At 33.4% G+C, this 24,931-nt stretch overlaps 1 protein-coding gene across 2 annotated transcripts in view; it reads right to left on the reverse strand.

Annotated features, from left to right (window-relative positions):
• N (neurogenic locus Notch protein) overlaps positions 1 to 24,931 on the reverse strand; it is a 174,477-nt gene that overhangs the window by 20,969 nt on the left and 128,577 nt on the right. For both annotated transcript variants that reach the window (XM_081765367.1, XM_081765366.1), the window contains exons 5-12: positions 22,217 to 22,350; positions 15,335 to 15,691; positions 13,467 to 13,622; positions 10,859 to 11,041; positions 7,623 to 7,859; positions 5,184 to 6,254; positions 1,665 to 1,959; positions 606 to 895 (exon numbers count right to left, since the gene is read on the reverse strand). In XM_081765367.1, coding sequence (XP_081621493.1) covers positions 606 to 895; positions 1,665 to 1,959; positions 5,184 to 6,254; positions 7,623 to 7,859; positions 10,859 to 11,041; positions 13,467 to 13,622; positions 15,335 to 15,691; positions 22,217 to 22,350 — 2,723 coding nt within the window. The remainder of the gene's footprint in view (positions 1 to 605; positions 896 to 1,664; positions 1,960 to 5,183; positions 6,255 to 7,622; positions 7,860 to 10,858; positions 11,042 to 13,466; positions 13,623 to 15,334; positions 15,692 to 22,216; positions 22,351 to 24,931) is intronic.

The raw sequence follows: 24,931 nt of genomic DNA on the forward strand, positions 1-24,931 counted from the left end.
ATATACCAAATTTTGACTTACAGAACTAGTTTCTTTCTGATTTACAAAATGTAGTAATATATCCTTATCATTAATTTTATAAGTGTATTCTATTAATATTATCATTACTTTTACAAAGAGAACTGAAAACAGATGTGCAAAATATAGCGCGGGCTATCTCGCATGCTATCACAGTTTTATGTCGACGATTTACACTATTTTCACGTCGCTGTTATGTCGTGATAGCGAATTAAATAATGCATTACTGTCTTCTTGCAGTCTGATAATATCTTCGAAAAAATAAAACTTCTCCATCAACGTTTAATATCGGTTACATATACGAGACACTTAAAATGTTTCAGTTGTCACGCTTATTACTTGTACGTAATGTAAATGCAATATATCCATTTTTTTTTTTTAACCTACAGAGACAAGATAACTAATATTCAATGCATCCTTCATGTTGATGAAGGAAAGAAAGAAAATATCCTCATCTAATATATTATATTTTTAACCTGTGGATTTCCTCTCAGACAAAATACAGTTACATAATACTACTAACTTCAACCTGATTTAATATGTTCTTCTCTACTCAGCCATACAATCAACATGTTACTCAATCTTACCTTTGCGAATCGCAGCATCCTTACACGAAACCATCTCCACATCACATACTTTTCCTGTCCATCCAGCCGCACATATACACTGATACATGTTTTCTGTCTGCTTGCATGTTGCTCCATTTGTGCAAGGATCTGTTGCACACCAGTCCACGTAGCTATCACAGTGCTTCCCTGTATAACCATACGGACAATGGCATGTATAGTACTTGATATGATCATGACACGTTCCTCCATTAAGGCATGGGTGGCTGTCACATTCATTGATACGATACTGACAGTTCAGACCTGTGTATCTGCAAAGCAAACGAACCCAGAAAATCAGTACAATCATTGACACTTTTAAGTTTGCTACAGTACATTTAAAGAAGAATTCAGCTGTGACACATGTAAATGGTTGTAATGGGTTAGGACACTAATAAGTAATATATTAAGCCGCTTTAAAAGCTGATTTTTATCATTTTTATTTCTGAAGATCACATTAATGTTAGAATAACTTCTTCGCGCATAGTTTACATCCCCCTTCGAAAGTTAAGACTATTGGGTAAATGATTAATAATTTCAACGTAGGATTTACTAACATATTTCAGAACTTTCCTACAATAGAATAGTCTGAATACAACTTTTACAAATTTAATGTTTATCGGCATTGAAGGGTGATAGACGCTAAGCTCTACGAAATTGCTTATTTTGTTACTTGATTCCAGTAGTCCATGTAGAAACAAGAATTTTAGGAATGATTAAAAAAAAAATGTGATCTTGGCCAAGAATTTCAATTGTGATCTAAAAAATGCATCAAAAGATTGCGATCTTGACCAATAATTAGTTTTTGGATGAAAGAGCCACACAATTTTTGAACGGCTCATAAATCGAGTTTTCGTATTTTCTACGGAATAAGGACATCATACTGAGTTAAGTGATAGTTTGGATTTGGCCACAAAACTTGGTTACTTCATCTGCAAATCAGTTCTAACGGATATGTATCAAGACAGCACATCGATATGATGTTGGAGAAAAAAAAAAAAAAAACGAACTTTAGTCATTATAAAAGACCGTAGTACTTACCCAGGTTGGCATAAGCAAGTGTAATTGTTAATGCCATCTATACAAGTTCCTCCATTCATACAGCTGCTAATAGTACAATCTTTGTCATTGGTTTGGCAGTTAATTCCTGAGAACCCCAGTGGACACGTACATGTGTATGAATTCACATACTGGTTACATGTGGCTCCATTCTGACAGGGCGCCGAGTCACACTCGTCAATGTCTACTTCACAATGCTTGCCTCCAAATCCGTCCACACACAGACATGTATAGTCTCCTATTCCGTCCAAGCATGTGCCGCCATTTTGACAAGGGACTAAAAATAAAATTATAAAAATCAAACATAAAGATATTTACCCTTCACTTAAAAACAATTTTATGGTCACAAGCAAATATTAGATATACGCGCCTTACATGTTTTTCTGTCAATACTTTCTGAAAGAAATACCCAATTGCAGTAGCAGTCTTGTTTGACATAGAGAGAATGTAATTCTTTGCACAGTACTGAAAACTGTACTCTAATTGGTCAATTCCGGGCAAAAGAATATATAAAGCATGTACATAAATCAATTTTCGCTGGAAATTGTACCTACAAATACAGTATATTGCCTTACTACATTACTCTTTTACCATGCAAAAATACATGAAGTACAGAATCTCACATTGTAAAATTTTAGTTATTTTCTTGCATTTTTGCTACATTATAGATAGCACGCGAAAGCTGGAAATAATCCTATATAGAGACAATCGAAACGAAACATTATCAACTTTTTAAAACAAAATTCAATAATTTGCTCTACTATGAGAACCAGAGAACATTTTCTCCACAGTGATGTGAAGTGCCAATGAGATTGACAAAAATTACAGGAAAGTGTACATTAAGTAGTTAAATTTGTTGTCCATAGATTAGCTCCTATTACATTACACGATTACTTTATTTTCCAAATTAAGCTGTTTCCACCATTACAAATTTGTTCATGTATTTTGGTCTCATTAAAATTACAGTTACTTTTGAATATTTGTCAAAATTTTGTCAAGTTATTCCAATTTTCGTTTGCTTTCTACTCAATAAGTAAAAGCTTTACTACTGTAAGTTTAAGTAGACGACATGTATATATTTAATATATAAACACATGAAAATTTGAAAGATATATACAATAATGTATTTTCAAAGGATTCCTAACTGTTTCCCGTACATTTTTAATCCTTAGAACCCGGAAAGCTTCATGTGATCTTTATTATTTCAACAGAAGGCATTTTACACCCTAACGTAATTACCATCAACTAATACTTGATATCTCGTTTAATTTGTAAATAAGTAGATTTCCCAGTGCTGGCATTTGCGTGTCCATATAACATACTGTTTGATATTTAAAATTTCCAGAGAATTTAAAACATCTAGAAAGGAATTTGGTAAGGAATGGTTGGGCTAACTAAAATTTGATAAATAATTTGGGGAGCCTGGAGTACATTTTATGATAATAATACGCGTATTATTAGAGGCGAATTAAAAAAAAAAAATGTTATGTAAAAATATACTACACACAATTTTCTTCTTATTTTGAAGCGTACAACATTACTTTTATTAAAGAATTCTGTTCTATTTGCATATTGCCTACGCTACACATATTACACTTCATTTCGTTCATAAGGAGACACACTATTGCATGAAGAAAATGTAATATAAACGTATACTACACAAAAGTTTCCTCCCATTTTGAATTGTCCATGCCTTAACATGGTATAAATGTTGACAGGTATATAGACTTTGTATAAGATTATGGAGGAATTCTTTCACTACTTCGATTTGCCGAAGAGTGTTTCTGCAACAAATTAAATATCCTTTCAAGCCGTACTAATAACCGTATGCATACTTTTCGTCATACACACCTACTCGTGGTTGAGAAGTAATGTCGGAGTGAAGTCTAATCCTATACATATTCCTTTTATTTTCAAGAAGAAATACCACCTGTTTTGACGGAAGTGAAAGTGAGGAGGGGGGAGATGGGTCGATAGACAGGGAAAACGGCAAAGGAGGCGGGATTGAAAATGGATTGCAATTATAGCAATCACACTTCTTTATACGGAAGAAGGTTCCTTATATTTCTATACTTCCTTCAAACTTCTTTCTCGTTTCTTGCTTGTAAAATAAACAAATGATTACAGAAAAGCTAAGACTCAGACAGGGTGGCTACAATTTCCTTCTGAAATGAAATGAAATCTTTAAGTTTTACGTCCTACCGTTATGCCGGCTAGGCTAAAGGAGACGGTGATGATGAGAAATGAATGAAATGGTGGAATGAAGAAAGTGGGAGGAAACGAAAAAAAACGAGAAAACCCACGCACACGATGTTTGCCCATCACAAAGTTCACTTGACGCGAGCTGGGATCGAACAAAGGAAATCAGACACAAACGCTCTACCACTGAGCCACCGCTGCCCCAATTTCCTTTTAAAAAACCAGGATAAAAGTATAGGGGACTGAACTTAGGTTATATGTACATGTATACACATATAAGGGGAAATCATATATATAATTATCGCTTATTTGAGTATGGTAATTATACACCTTGGTAATTGTGTTTTAAAGTTTCTTATACCAATTATAATTTTCACGAGACTGTACTTAATGGAAGATATTTTTGACAAATTGTCACTGCACATGAATTTTAAAATTCAAAGCAATTTGCATGGACCATGTTGCACTGAATGCCAATAATAGCCATCAAACCTCAGTCTATTTCTCGCGTCAGTTTACTGCCCATTTATTAGAAAAAACACTCTATTCGGTTAACTTAACGACTTCAGTTTAATAACCTGATCACAGACTCTCCATTAATAAGTTACATAACAATACATTCTGCCTCATCCCAAGAATCTGATGACTGTAGAAGTATCAAATCAAAATGTTTGAGCTCAAAGAGAGAGACTAATCCCATTTTATTAGGTAGCTCTTCATAAAATAATAATAATAATAATAATAATAATAATAATAATAATAATAATAATAATAATAATAAATGAAAAATTAAAAAAGTCATTAAAAATTAGATTTCTACTCAACCGGCCTGGGTTTATTTTATTCCCCGTGAATCTGGGACAATCCTAGTTTTCTGGAACGAATGGCAACTCTAGGCTAAGAATCAACATAAACATATAATATAAATACATGTAGCCCACAAATACGGTATATTCATGAGGAAAACAATATATATATATATTTCTTTTAGCTACCTGAATCATCGATCGCTTAAAATCAGCATTAGAGATGGTGAATTAACATTTAAAGAGTGTTTTGACTTTTAAAAATACGACGTCACTACCCCAATCGCAGTAATACCGGCTATGTTACTGCTTTGTCAAGGTCAATACGTTCAAAACGTTTAACGACATACTTTCTCTTTACGACATTAAAATTAGTAAATTAAGACTCATTAGTGACTGATCAACAGTGACCAATCGGAATTCTAAGGGTTAAAAGTTCCACTTAATGGGACAAAATATTTAAGAAGGATTGGAAAAAATTAGAAGAGGTACTTACATGAAGCACAGTCGTCGGTGTTAATAATACAGTTAGGTCCTTCGTATCCTTTTGCACAGAGACAGTTGTAGGATCCATTTGTGTTTTGACACGTAGCTCCATTGCGACAAGGCGATGATATCATACATTCATCAATATCCTCGTCGCACAAGCCACCTGTGTAACCCAACTCACATGTACAGGCGAAAGTTCGGAAGTTTGCAGAAGGAGTGCATTTGGCATTATTTTTGCATTTGTTGGGTGAACATGGATCCAATTTCTTGTCACAATTTCTGCCTGTGTATGGTAATTCACATACACATTCATAATTGTTAATCTTGTCTATACAGGATCCTCCATTTTCGCAAGGTTGACGAGCACAATCGTTGATGTTCACCTCACAGTTAACGCCAGTGTACCCAGGAGGACAGGTGCAATAATATGCATTAAGCTGATCGTGGCATGCTCCTCCGTGTTGACAGGGATTCGACTGACATTCGTCAACATCAATGTCACACCTTTTGCCTCCGTAGCCTGGAAGACAGTGACAAAGAAATTGGTTGACCCCGTCTTCGCAAGTTCCACCATTCATACAAGGATTGGATTCACATTCATTAACGTCACTTAAACAACGAGCGTCATAGTACCCTCGAGGGCATTCACACTTAAAGCCATTCACAAGATCTAAGCATATCCCGCCGTTTGCACAGGGGTTACTGGCGCATTCATCGATATTATTTTCACAATGCTGTCCAGTGAAGCCAGGCTTGCATTCACAAGTGTACCTATTAATCCCATCGACACATCTGGCGCCATTTCTGCATGGGTTGCTATAACATTCATTCACATTAATTTCACAATTCGGACCGGAAGTTCCAGGTTTGCACCTACATTGATAACCGTTAATCAAATCTTCACAATGTCCTCCGTACTGGCAAGGATTGCTCTCGCATTCATCAATTTGGGTTTGGCATAAAAACCCCGTGAATCCTGGATGACAATTGCAAGTGAATGAATTCTCACCATCAATACATTCTCCTCTGTGGCAAGGAGAACTCTGGCAGTCATTGATGTTTGTCTCACAGTTTGCTCCTGGGGAAAAACAAATGCAAAATCAGTCAACTTTGTGAAATAAAACTACGTTAAATATAATTATTATACTACATTAGAACTTAAGGAATAATTATTTAAATTAATTAGAACTTTACACTCTTCTTCATGATCCTTATAACAGGCAAATAACTAGTATGAACAATAAGTCTTGTCCTACTGAGGAAGGAAAACCAGGAGTCTTTGACATATTTAGTTGATATCAATTATTTGGTTGTTATACGGTCTATGAAGGTGAACGAAGTTCTAGTGAATTTGACACATATACATACTTCTTTTTCTTTTCTTATAGTATGAAAATTAAAAATAAAAATAGAAATGAACAAGATTTACAGTACTGCGCTTTGTTATACTGAAATTAAATGAAATACTAATAGTGCTGAACAAAAGCAGAAAATAATACATATTATGAGTCTCTGATTTCAAAGTTATCTGACTGTCTTCCATTTAAAAATAATAAATCAACTGGTTTATTAGTGAGATAGAAATGACATTTAAATGTTAGTTTTATCTACGATTAAAATGCAAAATGCATATGTAACAATACATTTGTGGAATGTATACCTGAAATTTTGAGACAATTGGTGATATCAACATCTCATTTATTTGATCCACAATATGGAAAATATCTCCAAAATATCAAATGTCTTCTAACAATTCCATATACAATTCTTGTACATCTTTAAAAGCTTCTTTTCTCTTACTAGATATGGGGTTCACCTAGATGATCCACAACTGCATTCTTTAATTTCTTTTCCTTTCTTCCTTTTTCTACTTCTCCTCCCTTCCTATCTGATTGATATCGAAAAAGCGGATATCGTGTATCTTCTTTGATGCTGCATGATAATGTGCTTATCATTTTAGGACAAGAAATTTGTAGTGGCATAGCCATCAAGAATACACTGGCAACGAGGGCAAAATAATGGAGTTGGAAGTCGATTATCTTAACATAAGATGGAGTAATTTCTCGCCAACTCATTAGAGGGGTAGTTGGAGCAGTGAACCATATTGCATAGATAACATTCAAATGTGAACTCTAGTAAGGATAATTAGCATATTTATTATTAACTATGTTTGATTACACGAAAAGTCTCACATGACACTTAATGCACGATCTAATATTACAGGGCTTGATAATTTAGATCTTGCTGTAATATACACTTCTTTTAGGAATACCATTTCCTTGAAAAAAAGTCGGTCTTCATTTCTGTATTTACTTTTCCCTGCTACATTTCCTCTCAGTCCCTACATTTCCAGTTCTTCACAAATAAGAGCAAGAATAGAAACTTTCTCTATCTATTTTTTACGTATGTACGCAGTGTTACTGTTTAATGTAACATAAAAACCTACCTGTGAAACCTGGTGGGCATTCACACATATATCCTGCAATAGCATCATGGCACGTTCCTCCATTATAGCATGGGCTACTTATACAGTCGTCTATGTTTATTTGGCATCTATTCCCCGTAAATCCGACGGCACACACACATTTAAAGGAATTTATAAAATCGTTGCATATTCCATCATTGAGACATGGATTAGGCTGACATTCATCTATGTCTATTTCACATTGTGTTCCAGTAAAACCTGAAACGAAATAGGAATCATTAATATGTAACTGTAACTTACGAAATATTCCAGCCTTAGCATTTAGTGTATTCATTCCTTCAACTATTTTTTATTTTAAACTTTTTATACAATTTTCCTTATTCTACCTTCCTAACGAAGAGTATAAGTAGCTTATATATTGTAAATTAAGCACAGGAATCGCTGAATTATCAGGTAAATATTTGTATTATAATGCGAATAGTTTTTTCTTTGCTCTCTCCAACTATATTTTTTGGGACATGTTCAGATTGGTTAACTTGATTGACCTTTAACTAAGGAAATATTGATCTTAGTAAAACCAAACAAAATTACATGTATAACATATATATGGCAAATATAACTTTTTCTCCCTCTCAGGACCCTGGCAGGCTAAGTGATAAACAAAGTGAAGAAAGATTAACATAAATTATATCTCAAGGAAAAAACTGTTAATAACTTTTGTATAGAAAGTTCTGAATAAATATTTCAAACGATTCTTTGATCCCACTCCACCCCCCATCCCCCCAAAATAATTTAGTGCTCACTCATAACAAAAGAAATAAATTTATTTTTACTTTATTCACCTATCTTAAAAAGGAAATTTACACTATTCGGTAGATAAAAAAAGTGCTTTAAATTGCGTATCAAAACCTTCAGAGAGAAAAAATAAAACAAATAAATTGTGTAAATTTATACAGACGTTCCAAATTTCTAAACATGACTGGCTGTATGTATCAGTGATATGCAAGCTTTTTTAGAGCGGGCCAATGTAATTTATTTAAACAAGAATGGTACGAGTACAAAATAGTCTTATTAGTCATTGCATTTTCTCGTAATCTAGTGATGTACTGATTCCTAGACGTGAAGTTAATTGTCCATCTGTCAGTCTGTTTTTAATAGAACTTTGAAAATAACCCTACTGTATTCTTCTTTGCATTTGTCAGATTAGAAATCGTGTTGTGGACTGGATAGTATCTTTCAGGGAACAGTATCTGGTCTGCGGGCCGTAGTTTGCCCGTCACTCCATCACTGTTATATGCAAGCAAGACAAATGACTGAACTCTATCAAAGCATTAACTCGTTCTGCCTTGGAAACTAATCTTTCTTATGCTAGAACGAAAAATTAACTTCCAATATCTCCTTTAAAGTTTCACAAAGAAATATGCTATGAAATGATCTTTACAAATTATAGAAGAGTACACCTTCCACTAATTCGCAGAACACTTACGGCCAACTAACTTTTGTATCTTTTTTCCCTTTCCTTTCGTTATAAATATATGTTCCAGTTGCGGTTCTTGGAGAAAGTCACATCGATAAAAATTAAAGCTTGTATCACTTTAAACTACGGAATAAAATTCACTACTATACTGATTCTTGTATACATGAGTATAGATATTAGATAAGTTTCCATTCAATAGTTTGAAGCAATAAAAGACATTCAATAGATTGAAGCAATAAAAGATTGATTCTGACTGATGTGATTTCTCTCAAGAGCCGCCACTGATGTGTTCCTAAAACAGGAAAAGAAACTGTGTTATGGAAATGTGTGTAAATACTTATATGCATCTTTTTTTGTTTCCATTATACGGTTCATCCCAACGAAAACATTTTAATATATATATAATGGAATACTATAAGCAACAAAACACTGCACCTTGCAAAAACTATATATAAGCAATACTATACTATAAGCAAAAACAAAACACTTGAATGTGGCTTGTCTCAATGTTACAACATATAGTTCATTACTATCCCATTTAATTTACTTTCATCTTCTCCTATTATCTATAATTATCTTCACGTAGTTAGATCAGTTTATATTGGTTACTTTTTTCTCAACCAATAACTGTTCAATATAACTGTTCAATTTTCACTTAATTACTTCTTTGTACAGTAATAACAGTTTATATCATACAACAGATGCAATCAAACTTGTACAATGAGACACAGAAAAATTGGCCTTTTCAAGTTTTAATATTATATTTAAGTACTGTATCTGCATAGTTGCAAAATCGGACATTCCTTTTAACTCCATTGTTAATTTATAAGTAATCATACATTAACCTTTACAGCATATTGAAAGGGTTCGACACAAAACACATTTCAAATAATAATAATAATAATAATAATAATAATAATAATAATAATAATAATAATAATAATAATAATAATAATAATAATAATAATAATAATAATAATAATAATAATAATAATAATAATAATAATAATAATAATAATAATAATAATAATAATAATAATAATAATAATAATAATAATAATAATAATAATAATAATAATAATAATAATAATAATAATAATAATAATAATAATAATAATAATAATAATAATAATAATAATAATAATAATAATAATAATAATAATAATAATAATAATAATAATAATAATAATAATAATAATAATAATAATAATAATAATAATAATAATAATAATAATAATAATAATAATAATAATAATAATAATAATAATAATAATAATAATAATAATAATAATAATAATAATAATAATAATAATAATAATAATAATAATAATAATAATAATAATAATAATAATAATAATAATAATAATAATAATAATAATAATAATAATAATAATAATAATAATAATAATAATAATAATAATAATAATAATAATAATAATAATAATAATAATAATAATAATAATAATAATAATAATAATAATAATAATAATAATAAAAAATAAATCCATTACTTTACTACAAAATACAGTAACTTAATATTGATTCGCACAATATTCAGAACCTATTAGCATAATTGAACTGTGAGGCGGAAGCTACATACATAATTTTCTAAAACTTTATAGCTGCGACAAAAGTATAGCCTGCAGCTGCCCCTAAACAAATCAATTTCGCCGACCCTAGAGAAACCCCAGTTATATACTCAATCAATGGCGAAAATGCTCTACTTCATGTGATTTCTGTACTTGCCGATTCAACCTTATTATTCTTTAAATTATCTTACCTGGCATACAAACACATCGGAAAGTCCCTGGATCATCAAGGCAAGATCCATCATTCTGACATGGATGAGACTCACACTCATTTACGTTAGTTTCACACCGAGGACCTGTAAATCCTTGGGTGCAATTGCAGGCGAAAGAGCCAGGAGTATTAACACAGATACCGTCATGTTCGCAAGGAGACCCTGAAATAATAGAACACATACATTAGCACGTTTTAATGTACCTGCAATGATAGTTTGAATTGAAACATATATCATACACCACCTACATATGTCTGCACGATGTTTTAGCTTTATATTTACAAGTATTATCACTTATTATCGCAACCATGGCTACTCAACTTGTTTTATTGCCTGATCGATTTTTCTTCCTTCTTTAATATTATCATATATTAATTACATTTCCTAATTCCCACTTTCATCTTACATACTGTGAAAACACAGAAACACATATGAATCACTGGGGTATCTGGAATATGAATGAATAATGACACATTTCTTGCTTCTATCACTTGGAGAAAAGTGACACACACACATACACACACACACACACACACAAAAAAAAAAAAATCGAACGTACTAGTTGCTATGTGGCATATAGAGGAAAATGAGCAACCAATTTTGTAGTTTTAAACTTTTTTAAAATAAATTTTCTTGTTTGCAGAATATTGGTGATCAATTTCACTGGTCTAATAAGAATACATCGCTAAAGGAGAGCATATACCACGCTTTTTGAACTGAGGAAAAATATTAGCAATATTAATTTCATCAAGAATGACAAACTACAATCAAAGAAACAGAAACAAAATACTTCCATTAGAAAATTAAAGATCATAAATTATTCAGTTCAACATTGCACATTGCAAATGAAAAGCATTTTCGAAACTATGTCTAAGCACAGAATTTAGAAAATATGCTAAATAATTTGTCACACATATAACAGGTACACAGTGGCCACTTAATAGAAATAAATTATTTCAAACACTCTTTCGAACAGAATATGGTGGTTCGAAGTCTTAATTGCCAGAGCTAACCATCTGATTCGCATGTCTTTTATGTATTGTAGTTCTAAACCATACATCAATATAAAATTTTAACGAAAATCGTTACAAAGCTTCATCTGTGTCTGAGCTTACTTTAGAAAAGTGCTCACTAGGAGCAATGTCGATAACAGATATGAGAGTAAAAGATCTCATTTCCATCCAAGTTAAAAGGCCATCCAATTCTATTATGTGTATTTACACTACGAGCAACTTCCGTTAAATACATCTATTTCAAAGACTTTTAAATATGTAACAGCAGATTTAAATATTTATATGAGACAATAACAAAATATACTTCACAAACGAAGGAAAAATGTACACTCACAAGAAACAAAGAAAGAAAGAAAGAATAAAATGAACAAAATCGTCTAAATGAAAATCATACACTTTTACTTCTCCACTTTTTAACCTACAGTATATTTTGATTTCGTAAGAAGAAAGTACTTGCAATTTTTTATTCATATTTTTCATTTTGAGCTTTACTGAAGTTCAGTTTAGCTATCGTTTATGTATAATAACTTAATTCTTTATGACACGGCTTTGTTGATGCGAATGAAATTAAAATTACGTACATGCATACGGATAACATAATTTATTTGTTTATTATGCTACTGTTTTATTTAATACTAGCAGCGTTCACCCCGCTTCGCTGCGGTCACCCCGGAACGCAATAAACTTTGTTACTTAGATAATTTTTACTTTTTCGCTTTCAAGTGATATGATAAAAACCATAGAAGATTGCAGTAAATCTTAACATTATATCGCCTGTCATTTATGTTAACCCGCCCCGCTTCGCTGCGGTCATCCCGGTGCTGGCATATTGTAAAAGTGTCTGTAAAAATAAGCAAATCAATTAAAAAATTTTAAACAGAAGATTCAAGCTATTTTCCGCTGTATATCGCCTGTCATTTATGTTAACCCGCCGAGTGACACGGTCATGCGGGTTGCATATAAATACGTTTATTTTTACCTATGATGAACTAACAAAGGATTTGTGGACACCTGAATGGTCAATTATCTCAAGACACTGGTAATTAAAAATTAAAGTGATATGATAAAAACCATCTAGGGTCCAAATCCTAATAACCCCCCAAAAATGAAAGAAATTGGTTCAGCCGTATTAGCGTGATGAGCGGACAAAGAATTGTACGTTCTCTTTTATATATATAGATTTTTATATTAATAAAATTATTTGATTTCAAAATAATTCAAAAGTTTATCTGAGCATTTTATCGGCAGACATTCAGCCATGCCTACGGCAAAAATTAAGTCTCCACGAATTATTTCCATCAAAATCTTATAAATTATTATTTATGTCAGGTCAAATCTAATCTTCATTAGGAAAGTCAACTGAACTTGATACACTTAAGTTCCTTTTGTTATTTTTTAAAATATATCACACTTAAGGATACAAAAGTATCAACTCATAAAAAAAGTATTTTAGTTTTGAAATAAAATTAATCGGTATGGTGTCAATTTAATGAATGTAGTATTTCACTATTTTCTGGTAAATTATGTGTATATAAACACAGTTGCTGTTCTATGAAATAATAATACGATCTTACCTTGTTCACATTCGTTAATATCTTCACTACAATCAATGCCCTTGTATCCACTTGTGCAGGAACAAGTGTACGAACCGTTGATAGGACTAGTATCACATAAAGCGCCTGCATGGCATGGGTTGGAAGTACATGCATCATCCAAATGGCAGAGCAAACCTTTTCATAAAAAGATAACATGTGTTAGATTGACATTCTCAATGTACAGTAAAGTTACATATGACTTACCGTATGCTTTATATATATAAATCAACACAAGCAATTCAGCGAACGAATGAAGGCTTTATTGACAATACAAGTTAAAGGAACATAAAAGTATATAGTTAGGGCGACGAAATCAAGGAGCAGACATAAGAAAGCAACCTACTTTACGCAGATTAGTCAACAACACTATAATATAAACACATGAAAAATTTGTTCACCTCTAATACAAGAGATCTCTGGTTGAATCTCAAGTCATTCGAGATTGTAGTGAACAACATGTCCGTAGGTTTTCTCGGGGTGCTCCCTTTCCTCCCACATCATCATTCATTTTCATTAATCCATCCATTCCCTTTAGCCTAAGGGCATAAATGTGAGATGTAAAACTGGAAGATTTCATTTCATTTGAAACAATTCTTGTGAGTTCTTTCGCTAATGTTCTATCAGAATGGAGGGAGAAAATTGTGGTGGAAAAAAATCGAGCTGCTGACTAACTCAGATCTGGCTTCATGATGGTTTCTAGAGATGGCTCCTTGAGTTTCCTTTCCTCGTAGTTCTTCTTCTAGTCTGATGAAGAGTCAGCGAAAGCGCTTACGAATGTTATTTGTATCGGTGTAATAGTGGTTCTTTACACCACTAGTATTTTTGTACAGCTATGACCTACCCCAAGCAAAAATGATTACATATGAACTTTAGTTATGTGTGATTTATATTTAGAAGTATTGTTGCAAATACTAGGCTTCTATCCAAAGAGCAACGGCTGCTTTGCAGATTTCATTGGATTTACATGATTACTCGTAGGTATATAAAGGAAAGATCCTATTATTTATTTCTCTAAAATGTTTCCCACATCATTATCAATATTTCATCTAATTTCGACTTCTTTCCAATGACAGGAATAGAATCTGAACAAAGTCACAAAGTAAATTATTGTGTAAATAAAATAGAACCATAATCTATAACCGATAATATTGTTATTATACACAATAAACTTTTTAATATTAAAAGGTCACCGCTTGCAACATTTTTGAACAAATTCTGGCAATTCGCACTCGATTTCATCTCTATGTCGAATTGAAGATGGCCTACTTCAGTTTCTTGTACAGGTTCTACATATAGAGAGTAAGCATTGTTGTTACCATTTGTTTCCCTTATTTACTTGGTTTTACAGTAATCTAATGTACAGCGGGCGAAGATATGAATGCAACAACTAGTAGAAAATAACACTCAACATGTCTTATCAGATGATGGTAAACTTACTCTATAGACGAACATTATTGTTTACCTTCAAAGTCTGGAAATATTTTGAATAAATGTTAATCGATTTAAGAAAGTTCCTTGAAAATGTGACAAAAACAAATGGATTATGTCCATATTTGATATGTGTACTTTAATAGAAAAATGTTATATCTCTATTTTCTTGTTATCAATGAAAAATAATTCCACTCCGTACTGAAAATGGTTCGCTTTCTCTTGCAATTCCATCCAAAGCATTTGTGAATCTTAAAATTAATTTTGTTCTTTTGACAAATATGTGGGAGCTGTATAATTCAGTATGTCAAGAAACACTTCCAAAAGTGTTATTCCGAGATTAATTATAATGTATTCTGCGGCATGTACTGTGAGAGAAAGATACTCAACATTTATCATTATTAGTATAAGTGACTTACCTGTTTTTCCTTTAGTGCACTGACAATAAAAACTTCCTACACGATCTATGCAAGTGGCACCGTTAAAGCATGCAGCGCCAGCGCAGTCATCAATATTCATGCTGCAATCTGGTCCAGTCCACCCATTCACACAAATGCAGGAATAGCCTCCTGGAGAGTTCGTACAGGTAGCCCCGTTCTGACAGACACTGGGTCGTAGAGAACATTCATCCACATCAGTCTGACATAATTCGCCGGTATACGTAGGGGGACATTGACAAGTATAAGAGCCGATGCCATCAATGCAGGTAGCTCCATTCTGGCACAAGTTTCCTGGACAGTCGTCAATATTCACTTCACAGTTTTTACCCTGAAAACCTGGTGGGAACATAAAAATTTTATTATTAAACACACTGTAAATAGAAACTGTGCACCAGTAAAATGTCTATCAAAATATTTATTCTTGTTTAACGGGAGCACCAGTACAAAGCTAAATCTTTACATATCTTTCAAGTATAAGTTCGGAAATTTTTAAAAAAAGTAATAAAGTTAACTTACACTCGGTTTATATGATGGCTGTTTCACCATTATTATCAACTTTAAATATATAAATATATATACACACATAATCAAGCGTTGTCATATTTCCCCACTTTGAAATTTACTGGATTTTTTGTTCTCGCTAATGAAAATATATTCAAAAGAAATTGGTTTTCAATTAATAAATAAAGTACTTCCAGATGTAAATATTAGAGCATGAAAAATAAAAGAAAGATTGGCAGCTCCTTTTCAAGTATTTATGTCTCTTATTATTTTGGAGGTCTTACAATTCGAAGAAGTAATTTACAAAATTACGACAGTGTCCATCAAATCATTATTATGATGTTACTTATGCCTTACTATCTTCTAAGAGGCGACAGTACCATAAGAACTCATTTTTATTGTACGTCGTGAGTTCTATCCCATATCAGATTGGTGGCGGAACAACACAGTCTACATGAGATTTCTCGAGGTACTCCTATTCCCTCCCACTTGTTCATTATGTCATTTCATCCAATCATCATCACTACAATGTCATATTCATCAACATTTGCTTATTCAGTGTAGAATCGAGAGTTGTTACAATTATTTCCTTTCCTCTACCTTTTCAAAATCTTAAGCACACGAATTCTTGTAGTTATTCAGGGGATTCATTCTTTCTTCTAACAACCATTACTTTTACTAGAATTTGCACATTGCTATTTATAATAATAATTTCATTATATATTTTTGAATATTCAAGAAAATGTTCTATATTGTCCAAATTCTTTTCCATGTAATTACAAAGGTATTTAAGAAAACTATCCAGAAATTACTTTAAACTAGCAAATACTTAGAAGTTATTTTAAACTAACAATTTTAAACATATATGGAAAATGACGTATATTTCCATGATATTTAAAATTTTGTTTCAGCGGAAGAAGGAGGAGAAAAGGCAAGGAGACGAAGATTTCTTTTACTATTGAAATTAAAGGAAGCTGAATGTTATTTCTAGCGATTTGAGTACTCATCTAATAGTACATATCTACCCACACTGAAACTTAAAGAAAATGTATCAACGCTTGCTTCAAGCACCACACCATAATTGCATAACGTATACGGAAGAGCCGGCTGAGATCCACAGTTGTAATACATACGCTGACCAGCCAAAATATTACGACCAGCTAACTAATATCTAGTATGTCCACCTTCCGCTTGCAGGACAGCAGTAAAGTGGTTTGGAATTGAAGCAATGAGACCTTGGTAGCTGGCTGGAGGCATAGTGCACCACATCTGCACACACTTGTCACTTAATTCATGTAATTTTCGAAGATGATGATGAATTCAGATCTCACGTTCAATCACATTCAACAGGTATTCAATGGGTGAATTTTAGTGGAGGTGGACGTATTGCAGCAATTAAAACTAACCATTGTGTTCCTTGAACCACTGCAGTACAACATTGGCCTTGTGACATGGAGCACTGTCCTGCTGAAAGATGCCATTCCCAAATTGGAAATATGGCTCATATTAACAGGTAATAGGTGCACATGCTCAACAATATTCAATCGACAGCTAGGAGCCGCCATGGTGCCCTCCACTCGCATTATCGGGCCCGGGTGACAATGTGAAAAATTTTCAAATCATAATGGAACCATCACCGGGCTCTTGTCGTCCTATTATGCACGTCTTGACTAGCACATGGTCCCTCGTGGCTAAGCGGTTAGCGTACGAGCCTTTGGCATGGGAGACCCGGGTGCGATTCCCGGCGGAAGCTCATGTGATTCGCACCCCACGTTAAACTGTATGTCCACGTCTTATATAACCTCGCTACTAAAAGGGGCGCTAAATTCAAAATCAGATCACATCAAATCGTGTTGCTGATCCCCTGAAGACCACGGATTCTGACCTGGCCATCGATGTGATGAAGACCAGGTCAGAATCATGATCCATTGGACCATGCAACCTTGTGACATTGCTCACTGGTCCAATGACGATTGGCACGTGCTCATTCCAGTCGTAATCAACGATGCCGTGCTGTTAACATCGATACATGTGTGCGACGTCGGTACAGAGGCCCATATCTAACAATGTACTGTGAACTGTGTACTCATACACACTCGTGCTTTGTCCACTGTTAAAGCATGTTAAAGTCTGCTGTTAATTGTGCCACAGTTTGCACAGTGTGCCTATCCTGTTGTACCAACCTCTAAGTCAACGGTGTTTAACACTTTTAATGAGATGCGGCTGCGCCACGTCTTCTGGTTTGGTAACCACGACAGCTCGCGAACACCCGACAAGACGCGCTGTTTCCGTTATGCTTGTTTCCAGCCGTCTGGCCACCACAACCTGGTCCCAATCAAACTATTATATACCACCAACTTTCCCCATTTTACGCACAAGCATCACACTGGCTGATCGAGTAAGATGCATGCCACCATCTAGTAAACGATTCTACTGTGACTCGTGCCTCTTACGTCAGTCTAACAATTTCGTTAAAAAAAACTACCAGATGGTCATGATGTTTTGGCTGGCGAGTGTATATTTCCATGGTTTGAAAGAGAGAGGTATTGTGTACACATCGCACAAAGTTTTTTTTTTTTTTTTTTAAAGAGATGTATGGAGGGGATAGCGGTAAGGAAGTCCGAATAATTTTTATCATTTTTAAGTAAAGATGGAAAATTAAAAACGAATTGACGGATTCCAGTGACACAGATCAATAATGAGAAGACGGAATACCGGGAACTTGTATTTGCAACCTAAAAATAAAAAGAAGGGGATGTCATATTTATGTGGACAGGCACAGTGTCACAGAAAGAAGTGAACGTACATTCTACGAAATACGTAATTGGCTGGTAATTGATTATACCATCACTGCAACAGTTTAAAAGGGAAAATAAAAACAAAAGAGAAACTATAGTAATGTTTCCCCCCAACAAGGTGCATGTACAAATCAGTAACAATAATATACTTGAAAATAATAACGGTACATTTTTCACAATATTAATTAATAATCCTTTAGCACTGCTGACTTCTTTTACTGAGAAAAATCAGTGAAATGAAGATTTCATTTAATCTTGTTGGTTTTGAGAAGTCCCATACGCATTAAAATGTTTAAGCAGGTATGTCAATGAATTTAACAATTATTGGCTATTTTTTCTTCTTTCCCGGCGGGAGCTCATTTGCTTCGGATTCCACGTTAATCAGTAGGTCCCGTCTTATATAGCTTCGCTGCTGAAAGGAACGTCAAACTATCAAAATCAACTCATTTCTACCTTTTCCTTAATCATGCTAATCGCATTTGTTTGTTGACATTTCATGTAAACCGAAAAGCATACTAAAAAATTCCGAAAAGTATACAACAAGTTGGCAGGATATGACCTCTCTCCCTTAACACACGCCATTTCCCCTATTTTCGCTCTTTCTTAATCAATATGTCTTCCCCTCCCTCTTACTCTTTCCTTCCTTTCAGGAAACTCTATGCCATACTTCGCACATTCTTTACTAAACTAACACACTGCACCGGCAAGAGTATTTGGCAACATTAGGCCAGCGCTCGAACTATTTGGCAACACTGTATGGTATGACTGTGGGAAGGTTCTCAAACGAAAGGATCAAGTTTTCCATGATGGACCGCCTGAGGACTACCTCATCGTGACCAGACTCGTTAAAAACCAACAATGGCTTTGTTGCTGTCTTCAAAATATGAAGAAAATCTTTACAGAACGATTTTAAAGTTTGCTCTAGAGATTTGCTTCTACATTTAGGGCACCGTCACTACGAAAGGCATTCGAAGAAAGAGAGCAACGCCTTCAGGCTCATGCACTCCTCTTTCTTTCTTTCTTTCTTTTTCTGCCTGCGACAGTAAGTAAGTACTAAGTGGATGAAAGATTCCCCCAGTCATCACGGTGGCCAACCAATGTTCTTATCGGCTTCATCTCCATTTCATGCTAGGATCTTGACATTATTACTGTCCATTAGTCTTTGCTTTCTAAAGTATTTAACTCATCGCCATAATGTTTCAAAATACATACATTGATCGCACGTTTTGCAAATAAATATACACTGGAATAAAAAGAAACAATAATAAAAAAATCTTCCTTTCTTTATATAAATGTCTTTTAGCGGCCAAATGAGTTCATGTCATTCTCTGATGTTTATCATAGTTGTGACTTTGTTGCTGTTACTATCGTCTCTTGTTAACCGGTGAATAGACTCATTTTCAACTTCTTTTTCTTGTTTTTCCTTACTTCTCATTTCAATTGAGTGACGTCACACACACAAAATCTGCTGCACTTACTGTTGAAGGTTGAGAGCTAATTTCACAACCATCAGGTTCAAAATTGTTAAGCGGTTAAGTTCTCTCTTCTCAAGTATGAAGTTGCCGGGTTCAAGTGAAGGTAATTTCTCTAAGAGATCGATAGTTGCCCAACATTGTGTCTGTCTGGCTTGTCTAGGCTTAGTAATATTTCCTTCTACTTTATTATCTACCCATTATTTCCTCGTAATTTATTTGTATTACATTATTTGATTAGCTTACAATGCAAATACATGCGGCGTTAAATCAGCTACTTTAGACCAAGGATACACTATAGGGATAACCAATTCCGGAATTTTCACTTGACGAAATCCGGAAAGTAAAATCGGAAAAATTCCGGAATTCGGAAAAAATTTGTTTTTCCCTAATTCCGAATTTTTTCTGAATTTCGGGATTTTCTAAATTCCGGAATTTTTCCGAAATCCGGAAAGTGAAATTTTGGCCATCCCTAGTACAGTAATAAGCAGGATATTCCAAAATATGTATACTCAATATTGTGCCAAATCTCTTAATCTTTTTGGTTGAACTCATGAATGTGTTGCAGGATCTTGTACTCACGTAGTAGTAAACAAATAAATACCCCCAGCCCCACCCACCCTAAAAAAGTTAATCAGAATTCCAAGAAAATGTTCTATTTGAGTTTTAAAACTCAAGTCATGTTTGTTTCCTTAAATTAAATTTTATAATTAACTAATATATGATTTTCTAAAGTTTTTCTGGCATACGTTAAAAAAATATTACTAGTAGTACATTTAATACGTAGGCCTGTATGAATAATATATAGTACAAGTACATACATCTCACTATTACCTTAGAAAATATAAATAATTTAATATACGTTTCATTAATATCCGCCAACCTCGTTTGTCTCCAATTTTAAAATAAACAAATACAAAAATCACTTTTTAATTGCATGCGCCATATCAATACTAGTAGCATTATTACCTAATGCAGTGGTTCTCAACCGATATGTTGCAACACACTGATGTGTCACGTAGTTCCCTAAGATCTGTCGCGAAATTTTAGAATGTAAAAATCATGAAGAATTTAATAATAATTAGTTAAAATCGAGACAAATTGTACCAGTCAAGACCTCGAGCATGTAGCGGTAGCAATTAATGCTCAATGCTATATAAAGTCATTATAAAAACTATTGGTTTCACTATAATAGATATTATTATTTATAGTAAAAATATCAATTAAGTGTGTCACGATGATCTGGACGTTTATTAAAGTGTGTCGTTAGTCAAAAAAGGTTGAGAAACACTCACTTAATGAATGAACACGAACAATAGATGAAAGAAAAGAAAATAAACTATAAGTATCAGAAACAGAAGGATTTGTCTAAACAATCCTCAACAGGCCTATACGACTAATATGGGAACAAAGGGAAATACAATTATATTGTGGCAAATAAATAAATATGAAAAATCAATTTTGCAAGCCAGAACGGCGATTCGAGCTAATATCCCGACCATACATCACCCAACTAAAAGAAGTCTGGCAAGCTACAGCCCGCCGTTAGTTGTTTACGCTGTGTTGAAGTCCTAATCCCGTCCTGAAGTCTTTATTTCGTATTGGACGCAAGACTGCATTTAAATGATTCTTTAAATGTTAAAAGTTCAGAACAAAGTTAGCAACGAAGAGGTGACAAGGCATTCTTCCTCACTATAGTCTGTGTGTGCTCTTTCCAACCCCCAAAATACAAGCATATTTGTTTTTGTTGATATGATTTGCAACATCTACTGCTCATTTGTTATTTCTTGAGAAGTTATTGTCTTAGAGATAAGCAAATCTCTTAAGAAATTACCTTAAGAGACTAGCCGAAATTGCATCTGCCTTTTCTGAACTTCCTGTTGGTGATGAACTAGTTTCACTTTTAGTATTCCTGTAATTCAGCTTAATCTTATCTTGGATTCCCTACGTACATTCTAACTTCTAAAATACTCACTTGATCAAAACATGTCGCACTACAACGGTAATCGCATATCTTTGGACCTATCTATTCGCAATAATGGAAGTTCAGGATAAGAGAAGGAACAATAAAAATATAAAAAAATTCTTACCTTTTGGGCACTTGCACTCATAAGTAAGGTTGTCTACTTGCACACACAATCCTCCATTGACACAAGGTGACGGTTCGCATGGAATGTACTTGTTTTCACAATTCTGACCTGTGTAGCCTGGATCACACATACACCTGTAAATAAATCCATTGTTTACAATTAACATTTCCATGTATTGACTCCTTGTAAGTTAAAATTTTACATTATACATACAAAATAAGGTTGAAGGTAAAATGTCTGGTATTTCCTTTCTAACTTTAGTTGAAAGAACGGTTTGCTCACTTTGTTTTTCAAAAGTTCTCAAGTCGAATTTCCATTAATTCACTGTGTACCATGTCTTACGTTACTGAAAAAAAAAAAAAAAAAAAAAAAAATTATCAGGTTCTTTAGAGAATTCTCTAGCAAGTAGAATGGCAAAATTCAGTAGTGTTACTTCGTGGTTTATGAATATATATTACAATCACATTCGAAGCTTTATACACTAAGTTACAACTATTAGACCTTAATAACAAACAATACATAAATAAGTATTGTATGACGATAACTGAATCCGGATCTGGATATCTTGAGTTTTTCGGCATTCTGACATAACGACAGTAGATTCCACAATATGAATTCGATTTAGACGCTTCTGTCGTAGAGAACTCACGAAACGAATCCGTACACACTCCATGGCTTATTAGTTTTACTGGTAATAACATAAATATTGTATCAGAATAATCAAATATTTTTTTCCAACTTTCATTAAAAACTATAGAATGATGTGCCGACGAGGCACATCTATCACTTGAATGTCACAGGAAATTGTACCTCCGGTGGCAAATACGCCTCACCTTCATGAGAAATGTTCTATTTATTAACATGGGTGCCAGTATATGTCGCGGAATCTGCAGTCTATCTGTATTTTTAACCTAATGATAACTAATTTATTGTTCTTTATAATTTATAGTGTTCTTTGTTGCACCTGTTTGAAATTGATATATTCTTTCCAAGTTTTATATTACCCCATTTAATAGTTTTGATGTACTTTCAGCAGAAAGGTATCTGACACTTTAGCATGTATAACTGAGATGAGCGTGTTTTAAGACTTAGTCCGTGTGGAAACAGAACCCCCGTGTTTATCAAGTACTGTGAAGTACTTGAGAAGCTGCTGGAATCAACAAATACAGAATTATCGTATGCAAAGTCAGAAGCAATCGATATACTGACCACATATCACCAAACTAACAGATTTTCACGCCGATCAGAGTCTTTCAAAAACTGTACAGTCAGGGAGCTATCAAATGAAAAATGATAATATACTGGAAATTATTATCATTAATAATAATAATAATAATAATAATAATAATAATAATAATAATAATAATAATAATAATAATAATAATAATAATAATAATAATAATAAATACACATAATTAATAAAGTAATAGTTGTTGAATAGAGTTTTGTTATTAGTGTTCTACGATATTTTACTGTTCACTGAAGATCAACTACATTTACATCTAACATTACATGTCTGTACACAACTATTAAAAAAAATATAAAAAATAAAAGCTATACATAAATTAGCACCTTTGAAGCAGATGCAAGACATTTTGTATAACATTTTCCTCTACAACACCCCACCCTTTTTTCTCCCTCTCTCTTGTGTCTCAAAAAGTTTTGGGCTACTTCCATTAAACAATGCAAATATTACAATCTACCTTAATTAATTCACAGAACAAAAAACGATGTTTAACAGTTTGCGTGTTGTGTATTAGCATCTCTAGAAACGTCGCCTTGGGGTAAGCCAGCATGTCGTATTCCAAGCATGAATCCGGACAGGGCTTTCCAATTCCTCGCGTAACTCAGAGTGATTAAAATAATATTTAAGGGCGGAAAAAAGTAACTAGACACACCCTTAGGAAAAAAAAAATCTATATAATAAAGACTCAAAGCTATCTTCTTTACAGTATGCATTACCTGCCGAACTAAGACAAGAATATTAACCAACCGCCAGATTTAGTTCTTAAAAAATACATATAGTTTTCTGAGACTTCTCTACAGGATGAAAAACAACCGGTGAAAAAAGGCAAAAACACATAATGAAAGTTCTCATGGTTACTCGATGTTCGTCATGGATATTTTATTATTCTCCCATAATTATTTAAATATTGTAACTAGTATTTGTGAGATAACACATGCAAACTGGATCTAATTTAATGGTTTATTAGGATGTAGGTGTTCTTCGAATGTGTACGACCGAGTGATTTGTAATCAACTGCAATTACATATACTCCATCTCGATCGCTGGTCACAAAACTCATGTTAATGCCTTTCCCCTGGTCTAGTTGCTATTGCGCGCGCCTTTGGTAAACAGGATCCTAGGTTCGATTCTTGGTGCCAAAGCCTTCAACGCATTATGGTGATACGGATTCAATCTTAAACTATAGGCCCACGTCTCGTATAGCATCGGTGCTGAAAAGGAACGGTAAACTATGATAAATCAAACCAAAGTTAAGTGAACTGAATAGAAAGATAAACAACACATCACATTCTGGAAAAAGTTATACCTAAATATCTGAAAGTCCAGGTCTCCTATTTACTTCTGAAACACACACGAGATCCCTTTGGAAAATGATATCTTTCCATTTTTTGATTAAGCTGTGGCTATTCAAATTAATTCTGTTAATAATTAATAAGAACATCATATCAATATAAAAACAACGTATGTAA

Source organism: Thermobia domestica, chromosome 7 (assembly GCF_964235325.1).
Source record: "Thermobia domestica chromosome 7, izTheDome1.hap1.1, whole genome shotgun sequence".
Classification (NCBI taxonomy): domain Eukaryota; kingdom Metazoa; phylum Arthropoda; class Insecta; order Zygentoma; family Lepismatidae; genus Thermobia; species Thermobia domestica.